The following is a 27,881-nucleotide window of genomic DNA, read 5'->3' as shown; positions in this document are numbered from 1 at the left end:
ATGGAATGGCCGCGTAACTGATTATCAGAAAATTTGTTTTAGAAAAAGTGATATGATGTCTTTTAGTTAGGATCAACAACCAGAACATCATTTCATTGGCGAATATGTACCTCAAGAGGCTCATATCCAACAGTCCCTTATGTGTTAAATAAGAACCTCATTACTTCTATACTTAGCATTCAATACATAAGTATACCATTTTACGACAGAAAAATCAGTTCGTTCGTTGTAATACCTTGTAAGTTGACTTCATTTGAAGTCAACTAGAAGCCAAAACTCGATAATATATGGAACGCTTGTATAAGCTAATTAATCACTAGAAACCAGAAGACACTGAATTTTTGGTTTTAAACAATGATCACTCATTATTATGCAAAGAAAATCAAAATCTTCCTGTTCAATGAATAACAAGACTTATCACCTAGTTAGTGCATTGGAAACGATTGTCTTATATTTCTCAGTTAAATTGTACTTGACAATTATCTTAATTAGCGTAAATTATCATTATATTTCAGTCATTAATATCAATATTAAAACAAAATTCCTATTTCTTAAATGCATGACAAATATTATTTTGATGATAATAGACTAAAACCATCTGTTCCTTCTAAACAATGTTGTAAATAAAATTATCCGGAAGATAAAAATTCTTTTTGTCTTCAAACGTTTAACGAACATATTCTTCAGTTTACTTAACAGTCATAAAATAACTCTAATAATATTCCTGTTTTTTTTAATCATAGACATTTAAGTTGTCATCTTTGAAAATAGTTTCAGTCAGTATAATTTATTTACATTCAATGACTTCGTTATGTCTATTGATATTTAAGAGTATGAAAGATATCTGTTCCTAATCTGTCCATAGATTATAACTATTATTATTATTATTATTATTATTATTATTATCGATTACCATTCAATGTCAAACAAACATTACGTTCTATTCAGGTACTATCATTTTGTACACTTGTCTTCTTTTATTATCATGAAAAAAGGGAAAAAAATGAGCAGAATAACATGAACACATTTTAACTCGTTAGGTTCTCATCATCCGTTAACAACATGTAATATTTTAAAATTATTGTAAAGTTTACTTAATTATAACAGAGAAGTTGGATACGTATCATTGCGGTGAAGTAATAAAGTATATAATAATATAACTAAATATAATATTTCAAACAATATTCTAGATCGTCAGACGAAGTTACAAGAGATCATGGATTAAACAATAAAGTGGTTGGACAAAAACTAATAGTGATTAAGAGTAGCACGATTTGAGATCTTACTTACGTACACTTAGTACCCCTTATGAAGAAGAATAGACCACACACCAGCATTCTTCATCCAACTACATCATCGGTAATACTGTCCAGTTATTTACAGTTCATATTCATCCTTTTCATGTCTGATTACAATTCTCCATACACTGTGTTCTTTGGTTTTCCTCTCTTCCCTTTCCCTTCATGAGTCCATGTCACGGTTTGCTTTGTGATCCAAATCAGTGATTTCATCAGTGTATGTCCTGTCCACATCCAACGTCTTTTTCTAATTTCCTCTTCAGAGTGGAGCTTGTTTGTTCTCTCCCACAGTACACTGTTGCAGATGGTATCCGGTCAACGAGCATTGAGTATGTTGTGTAGACAATTGTTTATAAATACTTGTATCTGCCGCTTCTCCAGTCATCCAGTCCTTCTTTGCCATCAGTCTCATCATGACCACCATCAGATGGTTATCTCAATTTATGTCGGCTCTTCCTCTAGTTATCACGACATCCATTGACCTTCTGAATGTTTCAGTCATACAGATATGATCCATCTGCTTCTCTGTAGTGTGATCCGATGAGACCAATATTACTTTGTGTATGCGTTTATGAGGGAATATTTTGTCGCCTATAACCATTCTGCTGAATGCACATACATTCCCAAACCTCTTTCCATTATCGTTCCTTTCTCTTAGTCTATGTTATCTCACGGTATCTTCATACACGGTGTTGTCCAGTTCGACTTTAGCGATTAGGTCTCTCATCAACATGGTCAGGTCATTTACTAAACACATCGCTATGATCCATTGCAGCCTATGGTAGGACTGATCCTTATCGTCGTCATTGCTATTATTGGTGGGTGAATAACATTGGATAATATTCATTGTGATTCTCCTCTTCTTTGTTTGGAAGGATATTTCGATGATTCTGGATCCATGAGATTCTCATCCTATAATTGCATTTCGTGCTTCTTTATACAGAATCGGTGGGACTCTTTTTGTGTGCGAAGTATTTTTGTCTTCATGATTAGGGTAAACAGCACCTTTCCCGAAGCTGATGTTTTCTGTCCAGCTTGGATCTAATGGGTTTCACTAATCTTGACAACCGTCACGTTGTATCTCCTCATTTCCGTTGCTATTCCACTGGTCCTCACGGTCTTCTACATTGTCCGGACATCCCGTCAGATGACATCAGTCAATTAAATATACAGTTATGAATTTGGATGAAATGATACAATTAAAATAAGATGGAGAAAAAAAGTTGCAAGGATGACGTCGTCATCGTGAAGAAACATTTTCTTTTTGGATACATAAATATGGCTTGAGGTGTTTGGTGGCTATGGCTCCGGAGAATTTAAAACGAATGGAATTTGACTGTCGAATGATGATCCTGAAAGATTTATCTAATTAATTTTATAACTATAAATCATCCTAAATTTGTTAATACAAAGATAGCGAGAATAAATAATGAATTGATGACTTAGTTCAACATTGCTGTATAAATATATAAGAACGTGGTGGATTAAGTTGACATGAAACTTATCACCATACAATCAATCACTCAGTTATAATGAAACATAAAACCTAACACATATTCATCGGCCAAAGTTTATATACCACATTAACATTAGTGAGATGAAATTTTCAAAACCAACCCAGTAGTAGCAGTAGTACTAACTATATCGGTAATAATAATTACTATCATAATACAAAAGTTTAGGTATTGGTAAAGGTTTAAAGATATGATTTTGAGATCTCGGAACTTGGGAAAGACAAAAGAGTTAATGCACCTGCGTACAATTTCGAGACATGTCACCTAAATTCTCTAACCTTTGGTGATGATAATCACCGGACCCCAATCATGTAGTCTTCATCTACCTATATTTGGTCGGTCCAATAGTCAATGACTATATGAACTGATACGAAGTCTTAATTTGGCCGCCCCAAATGGTCTTCCAACCTACTCTTACATCAAAAAACATCGTCCATCAAGATAGGCAGTAGTTGGACATACGTAAAAGATGTCCCAATCACATCGGTTGACGAAAATTTACTACTTTATCAGCCGATTTAGTACACTCCATACCTTATCCAATACCCCAACTCTGCTCATTCAGTGGTCCCGAAAAAATACGAGTAAAGGTTCGAAGACATATAATCAAGTACAAGTAACCTATGAATATCCCCTACTCTTAAAAATCATGCTCAATTATATAGAATTTCTGAATAGGTATTACTTCCTACATTATTGAGCATATATTTTGTGGATCAGTGTTAAACAGAAAAAAAACAAAGATTTCAAACTATCACTTATCATATAAAATAGAAATAGATTTCCAATTGCATCTTCCATAGCTTCCAAATTCATGCACATCTGCTGTAAAACGATGATGAATACTCTTGACTGATTGAATAAATATAGCATAAATATATATTATACAAATATAACTGTATATTAGAATGAAGGCTGAAGAAATCCAAATTGTAGAGATGACCCTGATAATTTCAAAGCACACAAATTGAAACCTCAGATAGATTTCATAGGTCCCTATACTCCACAATGTTACAAAGCCAGCAAAACGAAGATTCATAAACAAAATGTCCCAGTAAGATCTACGCAATGATCAGTTTACCTCACCACAAGATTGCCGGCTAATTAGAAAGTAGTATAGAACGTACTGACCAACGACTATGCAGATCTACTTGATATGAATTATTTAAGCTTGACAACAGATTGTACCACATAGATATCACTTGCAAGTATATTGTCCTCTTTGTCTTAACATTCCTATTCATTAGAGTGCACCGTCTCAAACACAATAACATTGTTGACCGAAATACTAATCTCTTAACTTTATTAGGATCCGATTTCAAATGACTACTAGTTATGTACCCGAAGAATATCCACTTCTCTTTTAATAGTACGATGTATCGTCAAATTGACAGAATAGAAATGTGTCTATGGGCACTGTCTACATGATTTCTTAAGTCACTTTTTGTTGTTCTATTTTTAATCAAAGCACTCTAATGTCCATTTGGTTAGCTGAAGAGATTAGTTCTATTTTGAAAAAACCACCGAAAATCAGGAAGTAATAAACAAGTATTTTGGCCTAGCTTCTGACAAAGTAGAGTACGCCTACATTTAATCCACTGATAGAATCTGAAACCAGGTTTCACTGCGAGTGGATATCAAAATGGTCAACCAGTGACGGATCATACGATTATCCAGTGACACTGAGCATAAATGTGTCACTACACGCCTGAACAGAACTGACGCTAACTCATCCTATTCTCAACAATCACTAATATCTCTCCGTGTATTTCATTACAGAATCACTTACTTACCACCCTGCGGTCTTTTGATACTAAGCTAAGTCAATATTTCGGAACTAATCTTAACATATAATATTTCAATTCTAACATTTCGATTTATTTCTAAGATATGCATTCTTACTACACTATACTGATACATTTGTACACTAACTTCTGATAAACTTTATTTCTATAATTATGCTGGTTTCCATTTGCGATTCTTTATCTTGAAATATAACTAGTCGTAAGCAGTCGGTGAGAAAATAACGAAATCTAATGAATTCGTGTGATTCTGCTTTAATCAGTGTCCTTGGTAATTTCAAGTTAATAAATGAATTTGTATGAAAGAAATAAAAGTTAACCTATCAGATGAACGATTCCTCCATGTATTACTAGCATAAAAACATGCCAGTTATGAGTTTGAATATCGAGACAACTGTGAATATTAGACGGATCAACAAAGTAGTAACCAGCACAAATCTCTATCGATCAGTGGTTGGAGATATCGGATGATATGGCTCAGAATAGATAGAAATAGAACAGATGCACTCACTTTTAGCCTTCCCTTAAATTATGAATACTGAAATCTCCTTAGAAAATGTTTTCTTTTTATACTCTATATTTTCTACTATTGATACACGTCGAGCATGAACCACCGCAAGAATGACTGCTTGAAAGGGGGAACGAGTGCGGTGTGTGCTACTTATATTGACATAAGTAGTATATGATGTTAGTCGTGAACAGAAGGTCTGGCAGCAGAGAGACAAGAGGATCGAACAGTAAAGAATGGAAACAGAATGCAATTTGTATGAAGATGCAAGAACAATGAAGTCTGAGTCATTTTGAGACAATTGATGGACATTTTGCAAATTAAGCGTTTACTTTATGATTGTTAGATTTTATTAACAAGTCCTGTAATTTTGTGTTAAATACATTCGATTGTCCCCACGGGTGTTCTGCTCACTCTACTACTACTTTTGGTAATTTTATTTCACTACGCTGATGTAATGCTGCAACTTGAAATGATACAAATGTGCCAGGTTTTACTTTGCAGTTGACTGACTGCTAAACGACAGATCGAAGCAAACCAGTACATAATCAAGATGAGAATCGTATCCGAATATTTTTACGTTTTCGGTATGGATATCCTGGAGAATACAATCTATCAGAATCTTCATGTAGCAAGACTGAAACTTATAAATAAAAAAGAACGTTTATAGATGCAAATAATAAACCAGTAGAGAAAATAAAAGATTATCAATAAAGCCATAGTGGATTCAGTATACGATTTTCAAGATACATTTATAAAAACTACACAGGAGTAACAACGAACAATTGACAAAATCAGGATTTTATTAACTCCTTCGCAAGAACAATGAATGCATAATTCCTAACAAAGCAAGAAAAATTAAAATTAAACAAACAGACACGGCGAAAGATCAGCATGAATAATAAGAAATTTCACAAAAAGCCATAAGTTAGTAGATTAGGGATTAAACGTAGAAATGTGAGGATTAAATCAAGATCTTATCTATATATTCGACATTGCAGGAAAATTAAGGCGAGGTGAATTATATTCGATGTAAGCCCGAACAATAACGGCGTACGTAGTTGAAAATTGGTAACCAGACAGACATAAAGCTGAGCGCACTGATGTGAAGCAATTGAAAAAAAACAATAAAGTATCTCAGACTAAATTCAATTCGGCGCATGATTCTAATGCTGAAAAAGTTGAAGCCATTGATGTATTGCCTACTTATATATAAAAAAGTAGACCAAATATCATCGTCAATTTTATTTATTTCTTTTCTTTCGATTCTTTAATCTTGGATTTTCGTGCAAATGAAGGCATTTTGAAACGACGCTTCTTTTTCCTTTCTGATATACTGTCATCTTTTTTAGCCTGATATGAGAAAGAAAAATATATGAAATGTATAACCACACTCAAAATATGTGACTTGAGAAACCATATAGGCAAATAAAATTAACTACAAAGGCAGTATCTATAGACTCATTTCTATCCTGTCAGTTTGACGGTATAATACTTAATTACGCCTGTTACCCTTCCTGAAGAAGAATAGACCACACACCAGCATTCTTCATCCAACTACATCATCGGTAATACTGTCCAGTTATTTACAGTTCATATTCATCCTTTTCATGTCTGATTACAATTCTCCATACACTGTGTTCTTTGGTTTTCCTCTCTTCCCTTTCCCTTCATGAGTCCATGTCACGGTTTGCTTTGTGATCCAAATCAGTGATTTCATCAGTGTATGTCCTGTCCACATCCAACGTCTTTTTCTAATTTCCTCTTCAGAGTGGAGCTTGTTTGTTCTCTCCCACAGTACACTGTTGCAGATGGTATCCGGTCAACGAGCATTGAGTATGTTGTGTAGACAATTGTTTATAAATACTTGTACCTCTTTAATAATGGTTTTGGTAGTTCTCTAAGTTTCAGCTCCGTATGGTAGAACTGACTATCATGACGCTCGTATAGAATATTGTGACTTTGATGATGGCTTGCAGACAGATGTTTTGTGTATTTCGGTCAACAATGTTATTGTGTTTGAGACGGTGCACTCTAATGAATAGGAATGTTAAGACAAAGAGGACAATATACCTGCGAATGATATCTATGTGATACAATCTGTTGTCAAGCTTAAATAATTCATATCAAGTAGATCTGCATAGTCGTTGGTCAGTACGTTCTATACTACTTTCTAATTAGCCGGCAATCTTGTGGTGAGGTAAACTGATCATTGCGTAGATCTTACTGGGACATTTTGTTTATGAATCTTCGTTTTGCTGGCTTTGTAACACTGTGGATTAGAGGGACTTCTGATATCATGACTTATGAATTTTATGTAAGATTTCAATATCTAACAGCAACGTCTGTGTTGTTAACACGTAGTTATCCAATGACCGACTATTATTTTGATTTTCGTCGATAGATAAGTCGATTATGCATGAAGTAATACTACAATGATATTAGTAATAATTGTTTAAAACCATATTTGTAGTGCAACTGACTTATAGAAATTGATGAAAAATAAAAACGAATCATCAGAATCCATCAATAACTAATGAAGTTTCTTTTGAGGCTTGATGTATATTTTGTGTATCTTTATACTTACTGGTGACGAAACACTAGGTTCTCTTGATTTTTGATCGAACAAATAAACCTGGTATTTATAATTTCTAAGTTTAACTGTTGTTAACTATTCCTCAAAATCATGAACGCCTTAGAATTAATAAACATAACTAACCTCTTTTTCAGTATCATCATGGCTAGCTTCAGCTCCACTGGTATCTGACCGAACTGCATGAATACGACTTACGTCTAAACTAGGTTCTCCATTATCTAAGATATGAAAATAGTAAGGAGAAAATTTTATCCAATTTTCAGAATATCGAGAGCTTCAAAATCAAATTCAGTTAAGATTATCAGTATAAACCTTAACTGAATTACCGGTATAAATATTCAGGTTACTATGTCTAGTGAGTTTTTACTGTCTTCATGTAGCATATACTCCGTAATTTTGTAGTGTAACTGTACGAAATAATTGTGATCTCAATTCAAAAATAGGATCAACATTAACATCTCATAACACAATTGCAATTTGTTGAGATTGGTGAAACAAATGACAATATCTATCACGCTAATATCGGAAATCCTAACATTTGAACTGAGTGAAGAAGATTAAGTTGCGCTAAATGTATGACACCACAGACAATAATGAACAGTACTTTTATACTGCACAATAGACTAATCAGTGTGACCAGATTATTCGAAATGTATCGCGCTAATATATCACATAGTTCTGATAATCTTCGTCTTCTAATATCATTATCGAAATTAATCAGTTATAATAAGTACAAATTTGTCGGGAACCTGTAAGGGATGAAAGTATTATAGAACAACAATGTTTCCAAGCTTAAAGTTTTCTAAGTTTATTTATGTTTATCAAAAGATCAGGACGTATGAAGTATTAAGTTGACAGTGACACATTGAGTCAATATTCTTATTGCTAAACATATTTGGATGCTGAAAACTAGCAAAATATTTATCATTGTTGATTGTACAACAACACTGCACTTGGGCGAAAACAGTACTCAATTTAGTCAGCGTAATCTTCGGTCAGTAAATCAAATCGGAGACTCATTCAAATAAATTGTTAGTCAAAATGTACATGTTGTCTAGAGTAGCAATCAAAAACTACGTTGACAAAAGACATTCCATAATATTTGGTTGTATTTTATTCCCTACCCTAATTTCTTAAAACTAAAGGTTCTATGATATTCTGGAAAAATGAAGTGGCCGAGCAAAGAGTATATAAAAATCAACTAAAGTGACTTATGGCGCTAGAAATTCACATATTACAATGGACTTCTATTCAGTGTATTAAAAGCAGAAATCAAATGAGATTATAATCCTCTGATTATTCTTCCCAGTTACTCCATTTCAATGAGATAGACACCAAAAAAAATACAACTCATAATACATGAAATGACTCAGTGCTAATTACGAAAAAATTTAGAAACATTATAACTTTCAACAAATGGAAAAGCTTACATTTTTGTTCTGTACCCATACGAGAGGCTGCTTCCATCGCCTCTCGTGCCACCACCACAGCCTGCCGAGCTTCCTCTATGCGAGCTCTTGCCTCTTCCTCCTCTAATGAGGGTAAACCTTTAGCTTTGCGTTCAACATTTTCTTTGTAGCGCTCAAGATCTTCGTCTGTCATCCTATCGAATGGATTTGGCGAGTATAGAGACTGGTAAACACCAACATTGTGTCTCTGATTACGATTTATGATACCTTTACTAGCTGCCCCAACCACAACAACATGTCCAGGCTCCAGAGACGGAGGGTTGGAAGGATCCAATCGAAGTAGTGTGCCTTTCGGACTGACAACCTTAGGTGATGCGATCCCCCCATCAGTTTCATCTGACTCATCTTCTAAGTCAATACCTTGTAAAATTCGAGATTTTGGTCCAGCAGACCTTACATCCTTGTAATATTTATCTTTCACCTAGAATAATATGACAAACAATCTGTAAACTTCAAGTTTCGAACACATTAAATGATAAAGCAAAGATGAGTACTTCTATACTTCTGAAACGGTAGATCCAGAAATGAACTGAACAGCCAATACGATATAATGGGTAAAAATAATACCATCTTTAGATGCAGTGCTTCAAAATTATGTTCTCTACAAACAATTTCACAAATAGCACTTAATTTAAAATATCACTACACATCGAATGCACATCTGTCATGTACGTAACTTGATAACAACTTGTTAAGTGTCTGTTTAAACTAAGGTAACAATACTGTAAATTAACTGAAGTGGTTTTATTTATTTTGCAGGTAACGTTTATTGAGAAATGACATCAATCAGAGAACCAATGTTAAACAAGGAGTATTGTAAAGATATTTCGTCCTAGTTTATGTGTGCTTGGCAATGCACATCAAATACAGCATATTTAAACCACTAAATTTGTCTCACTTCATGAATATTCAAGGCTTCCTGACCAGACTGTAACTACTATTTTGATGTGGTGGTTGGGTTCACCTAGTGATTACTCAATCGATCTACATTGGTTGAAATACTCGCTTCTTTATGTCCTACCAATACAAGCAAGTTGGTTAAAGAGCGGTATAATAAAAAGGAGAAAACTTCAGGACCGAAGGTACAGTTGTACTAACGACTGTACTGTGGTGAAAAGACAAGACAATAAGGTGTTTTCACTAGACCACTAGGAGTGACCCTCTTTCTTCACAACGGGAGAGGTTAGAAAATATCGGAGCTAAAAACTGCATAACCTACATGGGATCAGTAATTCACAATGCCGGTAGTAAGTCCTGAAAATAAAAGGTGCTTAAACATCAAACACCAACTGGTCGTGTGACCGGAATCAAGAGATTAACGCTTACGCTCTGAGGTCACGTTTTCGGACCCCTATGATCATCTTCAGTCCAGTTTCCTATTAGAGTCCCTTAAGAAGGAACATCCTTTAACAGTAGAGTAAACAGGAGCTGAACATCGCTCTTATAACATCTAACAGCAATCAAGATGACCTTGTTTTGAGTGCTCCCGAACAATATATGTATATAAACCTGTCAATGCTTTTTAACTTGAAATATTACCTTCTTCTGTTGATTTTTAAACTCCTGTGGATCCGAACCCTGCAATGCAAATTGATTGGGATCAATCAGCGGGACAGCTACTCCACCGGTGCGTGTTTTATTGATATCTGACCCCTCTGTCCAGTGGGTTATCTTTTTAGGATTCGGAGTACCCACTTCTTCAATCTCTTCCCGAAGGTACGCATTTGGTGTACTCAGCCAATGTGCACGTGAAAGTGAAAGTGTTTTGGCTTTCATTTCAGCAATAGCAGTAGCTCTGAAACAAGAATTCAACAAATCTTTATGGTGATATGGCTAACAAACAATATAGAAGAAAATAAGTACTGTCTCCTACTTACCTACTTTCCTCATCCCCGTAGTATGAAGTTGCAAAAGATGAAACTGTAGGCGGTATCTCTACATCTTTGAGGCCACGAAGACCACGACCAAGACTAGCTGCACGACGAACATGGGCTGTGGCATCACGAGATTTTTGAGTGGAGGCATTATCCAGCAAATCTGCCGACGGACGCTGGAGAGTCGATGCAGCAGTTGAACCCTGGCGTACTTGACTTAGTCGGTAAACATAACCTGTATGGTATCCAGCAGAGTCTAATCTACGCATTAATGCCTCGAATTCAAGTTCTCCACGCCTCCAACCTGAACTACCAGTGACTTCGCCAACTCGCAACTGAACAGCAGAGGGAGTACGTCCTACGGAGTAAGCGGCTTCTTGAGCTTCTTTGGTAGGGATAACCAATTCATCCAAACTGATGCTCGCCAAACGTAACTATAACAACAAAGACGCATACATCAAACAGTGCAAACATAAAGAAAATATCATGACATTGAACAATACACCACAAAAAATCTCTATAAATCAGTAAAAAAGCAGGAATTAAAAGGGTACCGTAACTCGTGGAGTAATGTGGTTATATAATTCCAAATAATCGCAAGAATAATAAACAGTAGAACAAAAATCACTTTAAAATATAATCTAAGTGTGAATAAATACTTCAAAAAAAGTTGATAAATACTAAAGAGTAAGCGATGAGATTCTAACAATCCCCCAATATTATTTCAAACCGACCTGTGCTTCACACGCTAACATGGATGTAAATGCAATAAACCATGCTTCCTCAATCGATTGTCCCAAAGCTAAGAGACCATAACTACGAACCAATAAAACCATACAACTGGGAGATTTTTCCGAAAATATCCGAGATATTTCTGCTTTTTGTGCATCAAAATGACGCTCTTTACGAGAGTCTAAGTCTTCTTCCCCATTTTGCTGAAGATTATTCAAAACAATTAACGGGTCGTAAACAGGTGTCTCACCCAAAATCATGGCTTCTTGACTGATTGGTAAAAGACCTGCATTTGTACATGATACCTGAAAAGATTGAGTGTAAAATTTCAATCGTTATACCATAAATTTTATTCACGCAATAAACAATTATATAAAGAAAATGTTTCCTGAACAGAATTCATAAATTATTTATATAAACAGCCGCAACCGGAGGAATCTCACAATTGAAAAAATTATTATTATTACTGTTATTACGATCGTTACCAATAGTGGTAGTAGTCATTACCACTATTTTTAGTTATTATTATTTGTAGAAGTAGTATTAGTGTAGTGAACGAAAACAGGTGGGGACAACCAATGTATTTTAATACAAAATTACAGAATATCTTGGCAAAATATGCGAACTGTTTTATATAAACATTTATTTATTCGAACACATAAATATTAGTACAAAGGAGGCACCAAACAGATATGCGCCACATAAATCATTCAATTTGTGTGAGGACTGGGATACTGTCCGGGTGCCCGAACTGAAGCAGGTGGTTGTTTCAGGAGGCCACACCCGGAGCCTTCAACCTAAAGGTGTGATACAGAAGACAGTGGAGTAACGTCAGGAGATGCGGTCCCATGGTAGCCGGTGACCAACAATCAGTTCATAAGCCATTTGTTCCTTCAGAATACTGGAGACCATCAGTCATTCAGTCAGCTACAACGTAGAGCAATGCACATATATGCAGCGGTCCAAGTTGCCATACAGCACTAGCACAGCAAGATGAACACCGGATTCGTAGGAGTGGTTAAGTCAATGGTGGTAATATATAAAGGAAAGATTGCATGTGAGGATATAGTACAGAAAGAAAGAATTAGTTCTTATAAAGAACTGGAGCCCATGTGCATCATTGGTTTGAAATCAGGGTTTTCCAACTCCCCTAGGTGGACTCTCCGTCTCCACCAACCCGGTTAAAGCTCCGGACATTCGCTTTTCGTCTTCTCAATTTCTTAAACAACACCACCACCGCGAGAAGACAATCAGTAGAACATCCTTGTCAGTGGCTGTATAAGCGTGGCCATGTGAGAGCATTTCGAGAGGGAAAGCTAACTCTCCCCACCCTCGGCCATAACAGGGCATTTGGGGGCTATGAGGACCATTATATATATATATATATATATATATATATATATATATATCGACCATGATAGTAAAAAAGGTCAGAAGAGCATTTAAAATGCCTTGTGTAACAACGTAAACATGTTTGGGATGAGTTTCACACTCTTCTAAAAATAAAATGTTGTTGCAAGATTGCTCCATTTCAATGACTAAACTAATGATAGGGAGTGAAGTGGTTGGGCACAGGACTGTCATCTGCGTGTTCAAAGTCGATAAGTGGACCTCCTGGTAAGAGATCAATTCCTGAAATTTCAGTCGACGAGAACGTTTTTTCCAGCAGTAGGTCTATGATGGAGTTAAACAGAAATGGGGATAACGAACAGTCATGCCGAACACCACTTGAGGTTGCGAAGTCAGATGACAGTTCGCCATCAGCTCTGACTCAACTAGTAACGTTCGAGCAAAGAGCCTTCACAAGGTTTATGTACTTCTGAGGTAAGCCTTTCAATGACAGACACTGCCACAGAATCTTGATGTCTACAGAATCAAATGCCGCTTTTATATCAAGAAAGACCACTATTGTCGGATGCCGATAAGTATGCCTATGTTCTAGAACCTGATGAATGGTGAATATGTGGTCGATGCACCCACGACCAGGTCTGAAGCACGCCTGATTTTCTCGTGTTTGCAGGTCACGAGTTTTATTTAGGCCAGTATTTTAGATGCTATGTTAGCCAAACTAACCCCTTTATGGTTATCACAGGATGATTTTGATCCCTTCTTATATATTGGGACAATCAGTGATTGTGACCAGTCAGATAGGATTACGTCCAACTCCCAGATTTTAGATAAAATATTAGTTAACCTAATCACTATAATCGTGATCACTGGTTGGATCAAAATCAGTCAGCGGTGTAAATGCACCTGATTTTTCACTAGCCCTAGTTCATTATATCACTTTCAATATTACGTAATACTTTCATTCGTTTTTATTGAACCATATTTCTAATCTTGATGACTATTAATAATATGAATACGACTATTACTGCTATCTTGTTATGCTGTGATGTGGCAGCTTGAACCAATAAATATTTGTCCAAGGTCCAACATTGCTCATTACTAACTGCCTGAGGACATAAAAAACGCGACAGCAGAATAATGTGTAATTAAAATAAATTTAGAAAATTATTGTAAAATACTCTTGGGTGCAATTTCCGTAAATTAGATTATATAAATCAAAACCCAATCAAATTTAAGTGAATATCATGAACCGATTTAAATGTACGAAACTTCATGTATTTTAGATTAAATGATTTTCAGTATGGAGTTGCAGAGGATTTTGGATTTTATTAAAATCATGAACCCACCTAGGTTACACAAACATTGGAAACCTGGAAACACTGGACGACCATTTCGTCCTAGTATAGGACTACTCAATAGTGCGCATCCACGATTGCGTTTCAGTGGTTAGGCGTTCACAACTCCCGCTTGAAGGATCATGGATGTGCACAACTGAGTTCTATACTAGGATGAAATAGTCGTTACAGGTTGCCAGTGGTGGTTTAACCTGCATCGGTTCATGATTTCAATAAAATAATTTTAGTTCGACCAACAATTATAGTTTCAGAACCTTTCCTTGACAATTACCCAATAAATATCGCTAATTAACATACATAATTTAAAATTTTATTACCGAACCCCAAATAAAAAAACATGATGATCTAGTACAACCCTGTCCATAAACCCAATTACCAAGAATCAGTTTACCTATGTATATAGGAAAAGAGAATAGAATTGAATCTAGCATTTTTTGGTCTAAGAAAAGTTACTACTAGTAGCACAAATAACTGATGACAAGAAAAAAAACCGACTGCACAGCAAACATCTAACACCCCGACAACTTAAGTTTGTAAATATTTTGCTAACAGTAGTAGTTTTCGTGTTCGCTTTGTAGTTATTTATGTTACCATGGGAACCTAACGGATTCGAAATTCCCATTCTTATAAAAAAAGAATTCACATAATATACCATTGCTAAGCTGATTGCTAAGAAGTACCTCGACTTCCTAGAAGGTTGAGTTATGTAGAAATAAAAATGTGAAGTGTTTGTAACTGTTGAACAAAAATAAACTTACTGCTACTGCAGCTGAAGTACTTAAATGAATAATACATCTGACATCTGGTCTGGCACTGTGAACAGCTGCATGCAACATCCAACTCTGCCTATCGATGCCTAGATCAACAGATCCTTGAACCAAGATAGATCCTAAGGTGAAAAAAATATTTACACATTAGCTACTAAGTAAACTTTGACTTATCTTAGATGACCATTGAATATTCTTCTCCCCTTTAACTATCATTAGTAAAGGTAAGTGTATAACTAATCATGTGAAAACATGGGTTATTGCAACAAACTTTAGAACAGCTACACATGACATGGTGTTACTGTAAAATATCCAAAATAGGAACATATATCTGAAAGCATGACTACATTGATGACAACACTTCCTGTATCGTACATAGGACATAACTAGGTTTAGCTCAATTTTGTCCTTTTAAAAGAGATGTGAAAAAAATTATATTCAGGCATAATTTATTCAGACAGAACCGTAAAGCTTATAAACAATAAATAAAAGAATACCTAAAAATATCTTAATTACAAAGGGAAAACAAAATACTTCAAGTTATCATTAGTCATGCGGAATGCAGATGGACGATAACCCAGTGACCTTTTGGAAATATTATACTGAATGGTGAGAAGTTCGTAAAGTTGGACCATGCTGATGTTTATTTACAGGCAGAAGTTGCTGAATAATCGAGAGAACAGCTAACCGTTAATATCCATCGTCGGTTGTTTCAGTAAAATCGTCCATGCCAATCATTGAGGCTGGGTTGCTTCAGCTTTTGGACTTGGTGCCGTCGTCTCACATCAATTTCCGGGCGGGACAGAAAAAGCTAAAATGCATGCAACAAGAACGTTAACTCCGGCAGAAATGAAGTACAGCCAAGTAGGGAAAGAGGCACTGGCCCCTGTCTTTGCGGTTCATCGTTTCCATAAGTTCTTATACGGTCAAAGATTTACTCTTCTAACAGACCACAAGCCTCTTCTTATGATTTTCAGTTCAAAATCTGTTATTCCATTCCATTCTGCAAATCGTCTCCAGCGTTGGGCCTTAGTACTATTGAGTTTTGACCTCAACATTTCTGTCAGGCAGACGCTTTGTCACTTGTCAGTGAACACTCTACGGTAGGAGACAAGGTTATCGCCTCGCTTTCGACAGAAGACAACGCGGAATGTTACCAGTGTTAACAAGGGGCGAAATTTAACGCTAAAGTGCCGCCAATTTCATGGCCACAGTCTGAATAACTTTGGTGCACGATATATGTCAACTTCACTGGCCCAATCAACGGGACTACTTATTTAGTTGTAGTTGATGCGTTTCTGAAAAGGCAAGAAATCCTCCCCATCGTGTCACCAATGACGACCAGAACTCAACAGCTCTTGACGGAGAATGGATTTAATTGCATCGGATAACGGTTCGCAGTTCACTTCCAGCCAGTTCAAATAATTCTACCGACGGCTAGCCATCAATCAGTTCCGCTCTCCCCCTTACCATTTACAGTCAAATGGCCAAGCAGAAAGGCTTGTGGACACGTTTAAGAAGACCCTACTCAAGTCAAAAAGTGAGGGGATGCCAGTCGAATTACTACAGGATTTCTTATTTGTTTATCGAACGACACCAAATGATACGTTATCAGAACAGAAGTTCAGAGCAGAGATCTTCATATGAAGAAGACTGAGGATGGTCCAAAACCTGATGCTTCTGAGAATCAAACGACCACCACTACTCAAAACTAAGTCGCAGGAGCTGCTAACGTACAGGGCTGGATGTTCGGTGTTCGCTTAAGATTATAGACCAAACTATGACCTTTGAATTGAAGCACATGTGGTCGAAAGGCTAGGCCAAGTAATGTATGAAGTAGAGATGGGAAGAGACAGGTAGACTCGACACTGGAATCAGCTAAGGAGACAGTTTGCCCCAAATCACACATGAAGAAACAGAAGTCTCCCGCTCGAAGTTTTGCTGAATACCTTCAACCCACCCGCAGTCCCTACGCAAGAAGTACAACAAAAAACCGATCTACGTTCCAGAAAGTAGTCACTACGACAACAGTGACAAACGGTCAAATATGCAGGTGAACACTAAGAACATACGCTATTAAAAAGCGGTGTTGGTGATGCTAGATCCCCAGAAATCACTTGGTAAACGTCTAATTTTTTGTAATTTTATTTCAGAAATTTGAATCTCTCATCTTCACACCAAAAGCCCCACTTTTACCTGCAGTTTGTATCAACTACTTAGAAGGACTCTAAGTATCACTGGTTCGTTTTGTTTTTCAGTACGCTATTCTGTGACGTTTTCCAGTGACATTTTTGTGCTATATATATACGCATGTATTGTTTGTTTGTTCGTTCGTGCCTCTGAGTTGCTTGTGGAATACATGTACATTTCCTCTCGGCTGAATCTGGTTTTCTCTCTCTAGTTAGCTGCGCTGGAGTGTAGTGGAATAGTTTACCCTGTCCTGTTGTTGTGTTGCTGATCTTCGTTCCGCTCGCCGGTTCAGGTGATATCGTAATCTCTTCAAACATAGCAGTTACAAAACATATCTGTAATATAACCGTTCCATAGTTCCAGACTTCAGAAGAATGACTACACAATCTCTGAATTGCTAGGGGTTTGGTTTCAGAGAAGAATACGGAGCAATTGGTCGCTGTGTTTATGGATCATCAATTTGAATCCGACCATACATAACCATATCTACTGGACATATCGTAGCTCATTTTTAAAAAATACTGTTTTAGGACGGGGAACTAACAAACTAGCTTTACCGAATTCTGTGTAAATGTTTCCTTTCAACATATAAATAAATCTGCCGTTGTTTTTAATTTAACTAAAGGCCAACACAATCACATCCATGTTTCAGCTACGTTGCAGCTGACTGGCTGACCGATGTTTCAGATGAGGTCGAAATTATTACTATATAAGAAGCGTACATTATTGATACAAATAAAAAAATACGAAAAAATCAAGGAATAAGTGAACTTACTATATATACATAACAAGACATTGCGTTCGCTAAATAGCTTGCAGATTTAAAAACAATTGAAAATGACCTAATTTTACTGAATTACGATGACAATAACAATAAATGGGATTATATATATATATATATATATATATATATATATATATATATATATATATATACGAGGTAATCAATACTTGAAATTAACAGACCAAGCATATTTGTGAATATGTACGTCATAATATTATTAATAACATATTCAAGTTTATAACATAATCAAATTTACTAGAAGCACGCATAATTTAAGTTTGTAACCAGCAGCAAGAATAGTTCCAAATCTGTCTAGCCGTCAACAGTTTAAGACATAGAACAGTTTCTTGTTTGTACAAGTTGCTACCCTTCATATCAGCGGAGAGGGAAAATTAATGAGATTAAGTCCAAAAAAGTTGAAGAGTAGTAGTAATGAACCAAACATAAAAAAGAACAGATGAAGTTGAAAAATTATAGGTATAATTTATGATATATAAGTTATGTGCCGATCGGTAAACTGTTATGAATCAACCGAGAGGAATGTGAACCTTTGACATTAAAACCCCACAACTTTTGTAAAAACAAGGGAAATGGTTTGGGCGGAGTAAAATTCTGATAAAATATTTCTACATATTAGTCGTCAATAACTCTCATAGTCCATAACTAGAGACACCTGCCTTGAAAACGAAACCAACGCTAATTTTCTCCAGTATTTATAGATTTTCTTACAAACTAACAATTTAACCTAACGCCTTAACCTAGCAGCATCTTTCCGTTTGTTTTTTACTTACTGATCATAATTACCTACGATAACTCCTGAATACATATTTAAATCAGGTAGAATATAAAACACAAATATATTTGAAAGGGCTAAGTAAAACGAATCACAGTATATGGTAGGAAAATGACTTTAAAATTGTTAGTAGTTTAATGATCAGTCTAAAATTCATTAATATCATTTACCTTCAAGGTTAATTTTTACGAGAGAAGAGGCGGTTAGTTCGTTGTACAGTAAACCAATGGGATTGATCAGATATTCGTCAGCATCTCGAGAAACCCGAGCCTAGAATAAAAGTTTAGAGTGACAACTTAATGAAATCAGATATTTACATCTTATAGAAAAAAAAAACTAATCAAATCCATTTATTAACTTGGTTTATAAATATTTCACTTAGAAAACGATGGAGACTGGTAGGTGATTATTCAGATTACTCGAACAACTACCAATAACTAAACAGATTAAATGAAAACACAACTCATATATTCCTTCGTAATATACATAATATCAATCGTTAATGATACTTCAATAAATATTTTAAAGTCATTGACGAAGTCGCTTAACTCTCATATCTATTTACAACAGATACAAGACAAAAGTACTAAATCTATTATGGTTTAGCTTCTTGAGTCGTATTTTACATTGTCTACAGTGAGTCATATTTTACAGCGTATGATTTCAAGGACATCTACGACGAAATTTTTAAAAAGTGAGATAATGGGCAACCTTGACATACGCCACTTAACGTAGACAGCCAGCTCAGACATTTCTCCATAAGCCTTGGTTTAATCTAAAATATTAGAGTAGATAGTACTCAAAAGGCTTATGTACTTCCCTGGTAGACCTTTTAGAGACAAATACCGATATTAAACTGACTTATCAACAGTCGAAAGCAAATAAATAAAACAACTATACTCAAGTGTCGGTAAGTATCCTTACATTCCGAAACTGGAAGAGTGAATATATTTAATTTATATGCCCAAGTCTAAAACCAGCTACAACTAAACATCAGATGGTTATGTATATTAACATTTCAGATACGACATTATTCAAACTAATTCAATCATTCTAGACACATTAGATATCATCTGACAAGTGGCTTTCACTACCATATAATAAATTGAAGACAATTATTATACGATATCTAGTCGCTTACAAAGTATGGGTGACACCCAATAAAGCATCTCGTAAAAATTACAATGGATACAAACATCAGCAAAAAGAAGCGTTCGATAGTCAAATAACAAAACGACCAGAATGTTTTGCGATAGGTATCTTCGATGTCAACTTTAGATAGCTTGATATCATCTCAGAACTATTCAATTTATAAAATATAGTAGTATTAAAACTAGTTTGCGACATCATCCCAAGGCCCAAAGTACAGCTTAAATGTCCATCCAATAAACTGCTTTATGTTCAGCTTTCACAGCCACTTTATGTACAATTTTTTCACTATCTATCAAAAGTCACGGAAGTAGCGTACACTGACAGACTAAAGATTGTAGCTTGCGACTATTAACTGGCATGTTTAAAACGAAAAAAGCCGCGCGACTCAACAAATACAAATTTATGGTATGTGAAATGAGCCACAATAATTGTGAGGACTCGTGACAATATCAGTCTATTAGAATATTGGTGGGTAATTGGGTCAGAGACACGGTAAATGGAAATCTAGTGTCGAGAACACAAAACGACATATTCATATTTCTCAACCGCTTTTGCTACGGAATGGAAGAATAAACAGGAATTCCACTACGAAGGCAGAAATTCAACTCAACCGTTAGTTTCTAAAACCATAATTACTTTACAAGCGGTGATATTTTGGCAAGCAAATTAATTTTTAAAAGAAAGATCTACTGATGAGAAATTGATTGACCATAAACATACCTACTAATACTTCACATCATTAAAGTCCTTCGAAACTAATATTGTAACCGATTATTGCCTACGAAATTGTTTACATAATTGTGTCTACACTTAAGTTCCTAAAGAACTGTTTTAAAAATTGTTGAATTGATGGCTTATGGAAAGCTTATATTGCTACAGTACATAGGACGGTAACTGCCAGAGGTAGTGACTTTGACTCAATTCCGTCTCGTCTCAATACAGACATTTACACAAACATACAATGTTCGCAATACAGGGGAGATCATGACAAGTAATATAACTGACCGTAATATGATTATTGATCCCTGTATTCCAACCAAAGATGTCAACTAATCGGTAGACAGAAGCCAATTTACATCGTATAAGGCGTTCCCCTTTAACGTAACTGCCAAGTTGAACAGCGCGTAAATCATTAATTGGTACTACAGGGACAGTGGCACCTGAAGATTAATAAAGATAATAAATGAAACAAAATAGTTTGTTGCAATGTAATGCCCAAAATACATCCATAAAAATAATAACCTATCAAAAATAATATACCAAATATTTTATCAGTAAGTCTTATTTTCACCGTTTTAGAGGAAAGAGCTACTATCTCTTTATCAATATGGCCAACTTTTATAGAATATGATAGTTACGATTTCTAAGTGTACAGTCCTCCGTAAAACAATTAAAATAAAGATAAACGATGTAATTCAGTATTTGGTTGGATGTTAAAAAAGCAGCTTAGTAACTGATTTTTACTTACAACATAACAATCTCAGGCGCAAAAGACATTTTCCAAATGATTATTTGCTTAAGTCCACCTAAAACTTGGTTCGAGTAGTTCACAACTGACGCTGACCTTTTAAAATGATTTACTCTACTGTTGATCTATAGTTTCACTACGTTTTTTAAAAATTAAACTCGTAATAGTTGAAAAAAATTATAAGAAGAGGGTTGTTCATAATGCTAGCTCATTTGCTGAGTTGTCACAAACAAATATCGTATATTACCTAAGGGGAGACTATTTCTCTTGTGAGTATTTTCTAACCGGTGTTCACTTACCATAGCAATAAGGTAATTATTTGACTGACTAAATAAAAGTGAAGATTCGACTGAAGCCACTTTACTTGGCATAGAGAATACGTCAAATCCCTAGGCCACAATTTTGACTCCCTAGTATTTACATTTTAGTTTGGATGGACATAAAATGGGTACATTTGTGTAACTATAACTGATTTCGAAACATACTATAAGCGCTTCGTGGAGGACGTAAAAGTTCGATTAATCAGTTGACCAACCATAAAGAACTTTTGCGAGAATTGGAAATAAAGTACAGCTTTAAAGGTAATGGATACTTGCGCACTACATAAGAAAATGTGACTCATTCATCAAGTACTCCGATTTTAGACACAAGTATCTGAAGGTTAGTGACGCTACGCAGTCCCAGTGGCCGAGTATTTACAGCACGCGACCTTTAACAATAGACAGTAGGTCCAAACTCCAACTCAATTACTTCAGTTCAGACAGTCAAACAGTGCTGTCATTCCTCACAATTACAATTATATGTACTTGGTAAATCATAGTACTATTAGAATCCCCAAATTAAGTGAGATAACTAAGTAACTCAGTGATTGAGAGCCAAGGGTATTAACAATAATTTCACAACATACTGATGTCACTTACTGTAGTCAGTTATTCAGAACATGTGGTATCGTTATAGAAACCCAAATTTGTTATGAAGGAGCATGTTGGATTGAAGGATTTAACATTCACTTGATATTTAAAGTGACCGACTTGAGAAATGTTAAAATTTTAAGGTATGAAGGATGCTTCATTATCTAAAGAAGGGTCTTTATCGTACCTAATCCAGAAACGTATTTTTGTCTTTGATGACAATAAATATCACAAAATGATCAACACTCAATGCAACCACTAACAGTATTCGCCAACCGATAACTTTGCATCTGTGTTGTTTAAAGTCACAATTACAGAAGACATACTTTCAGTCTCATTTGATAATGTAGAGTATATTGGGTTTATTATGTGATTATATCTTGAACCTGATTGGATGAATGAGTACAAAGGCGCTGTATGGTATATGTGGATATATTCGACCTAATTATTACTGGTTGAAAGATTGGCATACAGTACAATGGAATCCGATCCCCGATTTGACAAGTTATATACCTCTAATATATATCAGTTCCACAATCTAACCAACAAATTTGTGTACAACTGTCAGGTTAGATAAAATATAACCCGAACAATGAGTCGATTTAATCAATTATAAAACACTATTACTACCGAACATTTGCACTTTCATGCTACACGATAATATTTAGTGACGATTTAAAATATACCTGAAAAAAATGAGGACGCTGAGGTAAAACAGCGGCTGACTAGCTAATTTTGTTTACTAAAACAACTGCTTCAAAAGCGACTTGTGCGATCAAAGTCAAGAAAAGTGAGTTGAGAAAAGGTATATAAACAGGCAATGATGTATAAAACAATTGATTTGTTCGGTTACTCAATATTCAACTGCAGTATGAGACGTTGAAAACTTTCTTTTATTTCTAACAGAGGCAAAAGGAGTGACAACCTATGAAATAAAATTTGCAAATCATTAGTGTCTATCCTCAAACCCTTTCAAAGGTTGATTTTAAATTAAGAACTGCTGACGAAAAGTGATTTGCTGAGTTAGATATATCATCAATATAGAACCTGTCATACATGGTTAGTACGACGAGATGAAAATAACAAGGGATAAAAATAATCTAGTAACAGTGACAGGAAAAAAGACTAAACCCCTACCTTTCTTCCAACCTACTCCAGCACTAAAAAGCATCGTGTAAAGGGATAAGGAGTGGATAGGTATGCGTAACACATATCCTCATTACCTCAGTTGAAGATTCACCACCTTATCAATCGATTTGAAAACTTTGCCAATTATCCTATTCCTAACCTCAAAATTGTCTACTCGGTTATTTCACAACGCGCGATAGATTTACTAATACAGTAGAACAGAGTGGACTGCTTTGCAGTATACATGCTACTTGGTCGGCAAGCTAATATTAAAATTAAGGTAAGAAAAGTATAAGCCACAGAAACGGAACATTTCATGAATAAAAATTGAAAAAGCTAGTTCGTGAATTGGGAGAAAAAGACCTCTTAGACAGTCAGCTACAACTTAGGACGTAGCACGCATATGCATCAGTCCACATTACCACACCTCATTAGCACAACAGAATGAACACCAAATTCACAGAAGTATTTACCTCAATAGTAGTAATATATAAAAGAAAGATTGTGAATAAGGATATAATACAGAAAGAAAGAATTAATTCGTGGAAACAGAGGTATACAGTGATTTTCATCTCACAGTTTAGGGAGACAAAGACCGTATACATTTACGCCATTGTAATCGATACTGAGCCATGTCACACAGAGTCTCCAACCACTTGTTGCGATAGTCGCGCGGACCCCAACCAAGTAGTCTGCATATACCTGCATGGCCTAGACCAGAAATTAGTGACTTTATGGACTGATGCCACGTTTCAGTTTGGACGCCCCTAACTTTCTTCCATACGTCTCCAACACTAGTCAGCATTGCGCGTCGTGCTAATCGGAGTTCAGACATATGTAACACATGGATCAACAATCTTAGTCGATGAAGATTTACAACCTCATCAACTGATTAACCATCATTCCCTAATAACCTGTGTCTAACCTCACTATTACTTACCCGGTGATCCCAGCAGACGCCAGCAATATTTCTAAGGCATCTTTGGTCATATACTAGTAACTTACGAGGATCCCCCAACCTTTATTGCCACGTTTCGCAAATTAAAGTGGGACAGAACGCACTGCTGCACAGTATACTCGTCTCTTAATTGATAGACGGACATCTCACCTTTGTCAGTGACGTAAGTTGACAAAAGCCAAACGAGCTTTTCGAATCCGTGTTGAGATTTCGTCAGACACCAACCCATTAGGGCTGGGTATGAGGGGAGTTATCTATCACCATTTGCCCAAACCGTGAAAGAGTTATTCTAGAAAAACGAAATCGAGTTAGAATTGGTCTTAGTGACCTGAGAGTGTGACCGCGGTGCCCAAGGGACAGTTGCTTGAGGCCGGTTACACAGGACTATTTTGTGTTAGCTCCATACTTGAGACTTTCCCGCTGTAGACGGATATCCGTGAGATAAGGTAAGGTGTGCATTCCCGGCATCAACGTTTTCTAACCCCACCCTTCCTCTGTGGGAAGGCAGCATCGCTGTTATGCTGGTTGTCTGAAGGAAACACCTTACTGCAGTCACACGTCTGTACAATCAGCAGTACAACTTCCCCCTCGGTGCTTGGGTTTGATGCTTTTATTCTTACCAGTCTTCACGCGACCTGTCTGGTATGGTGAGACCTTGAGGAGCGATTGTTCCAGCCAGTATAGCTCAACTGGTTCACTGCGATAGGCAAGCCTGACCACCACGTCAAGATAGCAGCAACGGTCGGAATCGATGTTAACTGCATAACGCAACTATTTCCATGGTTATACTTTGATCTTTGTAGTAGTGTAGTTGGTAAAGCAAATGGTTCATACCCTTAATGCACCGTCATGATTTCTACGAGGTCTGTGATAATTATAAGTCTAAAGTGATCAGTTTCACCTAAGACCGTATTTATGTCTTTTAACTAAGGGTGAGATAGCTTAGGATTAGTAATAATGGCGTAGATGCAGTTATTTCTTACATTCCCTTACACCCTGAATTTTAAAAATACCTTAGACTCTTCGGATCCACAGATTTCTTTCTTTCTTCCGTATTGCATCTTCTACACCCAATCTTTCTTACTGATGATACTTTTACTACATGATAATTTTATCGCGCTAGCCTTGTGGTATAGAAACTTGGACAGATAAATGTGCCACTGTTGTGTATAACTAAACAAGTAATTAGAAGGCTTGCCCTAACAAGTTTCAGACAAAACCCTACGGTGGTCAGTATACGAAATAGGATTACGTGAAGTTTGTTTCATCGGGATAGTAGAGCCAACATATACCATATTGCAAGCAGGATCTCGAAAAACGTTGCGCTCATCGGGATTGATATTACTGCCGACCTTCTGCTGTGACTCTATAGTTGTTAGGTATTTTGATATTTCTTGGTTTGAAGAGACATGCATGAATGACAACACTGAAAATAAAGATAGGGTTAATTATTCGCGAAATTGGGGTCAGTCGAGAACTCATTAAGTCTTACACTTAGTAAATCAACCCCTGAATCATAAACATTCACCCTTAATTGACACATTAGTCCCAGGTAAAAAGCTTGTCATATTAAACAGTCAAATCAGGTATTTGTTTATGAGTTACTAAGTAGTGACAGTCTGGCTTAAGACTGAATGGAACTTCCCAGTCATATCAAACATAACATCCAATCAGGGTCCAAAATAAATACCTTAAATACGGTACATACAAGAGCTGCGTGTAAAACTAACTTTCCATGCAACACAAAACTGTAGAAACAATGGCGTACCTCTTGTGAAAGCAGAAGATCCTAGTCGAGTTTGTGGTGTCAGATACTCAACTATTTGCTTAAGAGCGATAACATTAGAGTTAAGACACCCAGATTTTAATGATGATGCCACGATCTTTTCCAATTCTTTCCGAAAATATGCAGAACGTAAGATGAGTGAAACGCGACTACGTTCCTGCATTAGTTTCACATCCTCCTTGATATCTGGAGGTCTTAATAATTCCCGAATGTAGTCTTCATTATTTATATCTACTACGCTCAGCATAATCAGAAAATACAGTACCTATTCTATCAATAAATTTTGCAGGCGAAACCTCTTTATGAACATCAACCGCCATAGCCACAAGAACGTAACGGATAATCTGATGTAAGCGCTCTCTCTGATTTCAGATTCTGGTTTGTGTAGTTAGGACAGACGGCCTACGGCCATTTTATTCCTTTTCTAGTATGCTTCTGTGAGTCTCCAGTCTTCTCTTGAAAGAGTCAATTTAAGGTGCGGACACCAACGCTTCGTGTAACAGGTTCCAAGTATTGATGACTCGGCGTGACAACCTGTATGTCATGGGTGTTTTGTTCGTTCTTGGCTTTTCTACTCGCCTGGTATTTCCTCTGAGACTTCCAGATCTAACGGGAAGAAAAAGACAGGATAAGTTAGGTCCAAAACCATTTCTCAGTATTTTGTACATCAAAATTAGATCTCCCCTTGGTCTGCGATAGGACAGAGTAAAGAGGTTCAGCTTTTCAAGCCGCTCTTTGTATGGTAAACCTCAGAGTTCCGGAATTACACGGGTAGCTGCCCTCTGTGCTTTTTCTAAGATATCTGAGTCACCTTTTAAATAGGGGCTTGCAGCCTGAACTCAGTACTAAAGCTTAGTTCTCACTAAGGGTTGTGTGGTAGTATCTAGTAGCAGCGGAATAGGTATATTTTTGATAAGAGAGGAAAGGGAAAAATGGCGAATCGTAGGAAGACATTATCTTTCGTTCTCAAGAATGTGTTAAGTTTTCTCTTAAAGGACTCCTGCACATACAGGGGCGAATTTCATCATTTTACTACTATTAAGGGGTAGGATGTCTGTGTACAGTCCGTTCTGCTGTGTTGCGTCTCCAATTTCTATGTATTACCGCTAAGGTTTTTGTCGAAACTAAACTTGAGTAGGTGTTTAAGAGGATGTCCAAAAGCGTCTAGGATGCTGTAAATCATTAGGTCACCTCTAAGACGTCTATACTCTAATGGGTATAGATTCAGTGATTGAAGGCGCTCTTCATTAGGCTTCAGTTTGATTCCCCGAACTGATTTCGCCGCTCGCTGTTGGATACTTTAAAGAATATTCTTATCCTTTTGGAGTGAGGAAGGAAATACTATGCTTCCGTACTCTATGTGCGGACGAATAAAACTGTTGAAGATTATATGGAAAATTCTACCGTCAAACAGGTCAAAAATGAGCCTCAATGCTCCCGATGCAA

The 27,881-nt window shown here is 36.2% G+C and overlaps 1 protein-coding gene across 3 annotated transcripts; it reads right to left on the bottom strand.

Annotated features, from left to right (window-relative positions):
- Positions 1 to 964: 964 nt before the first annotated feature.
- Positions 965 to 26,890, bottom strand: ADD1_5 (Alpha-adducin; the record flags this gene model as incomplete). Of its 3 annotated transcripts, XM_012939770.3 has the most annotated exons (11): positions 965 to 6,475; positions 7,842 to 7,936; positions 9,149 to 9,608; positions 10,727 to 10,982; positions 11,065 to 11,495; positions 11,796 to 12,098; positions 15,257 to 15,387; positions 19,203 to 19,302; positions 21,190 to 21,344; positions 26,418 to 26,666; positions 26,701 to 26,755. In XM_012939770.3, the coding sequence occupies 11 exons, from the start codon at positions 26,753 to 26,755 to the stop codon at positions 6,371 to 6,373; spliced, it is 2,340 nt and encodes a 779-aa protein (XP_012795224.2). In that variant the 3' UTR covers positions 965 to 6,370. The 3 variants fall into 3 exon arrangements, with proteins under 3 accessions (XP_012795224.2, XP_051074746.1, XP_051074745.1); XM_051209304.1 differs by lacking the exons at positions 19,203 to 19,302; positions 21,190 to 21,344; positions 26,418 to 26,666; positions 26,701 to 26,755 and having other exon boundaries at positions 9,149 to 10,982; positions 15,257 to 18,336; XM_051209303.1 differs by lacking the exons at positions 965 to 6,475; positions 7,842 to 7,936; positions 9,149 to 9,608; ... (2 more) ...; positions 11,796 to 12,098; positions 15,257 to 15,387 and having other exon boundaries at positions 18,391 to 21,344; positions 26,701 to 26,890.
- Positions 26,891 to 27,881: the final 991 nt, after the last annotated feature.

Source organism: Schistosoma haematobium, chromosome 1 (assembly GCF_000699445.3).
Source record: "Schistosoma haematobium chromosome 1, whole genome shotgun sequence".
NCBI lineage: Eukaryota > Metazoa > Platyhelminthes > Trematoda > Strigeidida > Schistosomatidae > Schistosoma > Schistosoma haematobium.
Note: the sequence above shows the minus strand (reverse complement) of the source record. Positions and strands in the feature narration are given on the sequence as shown.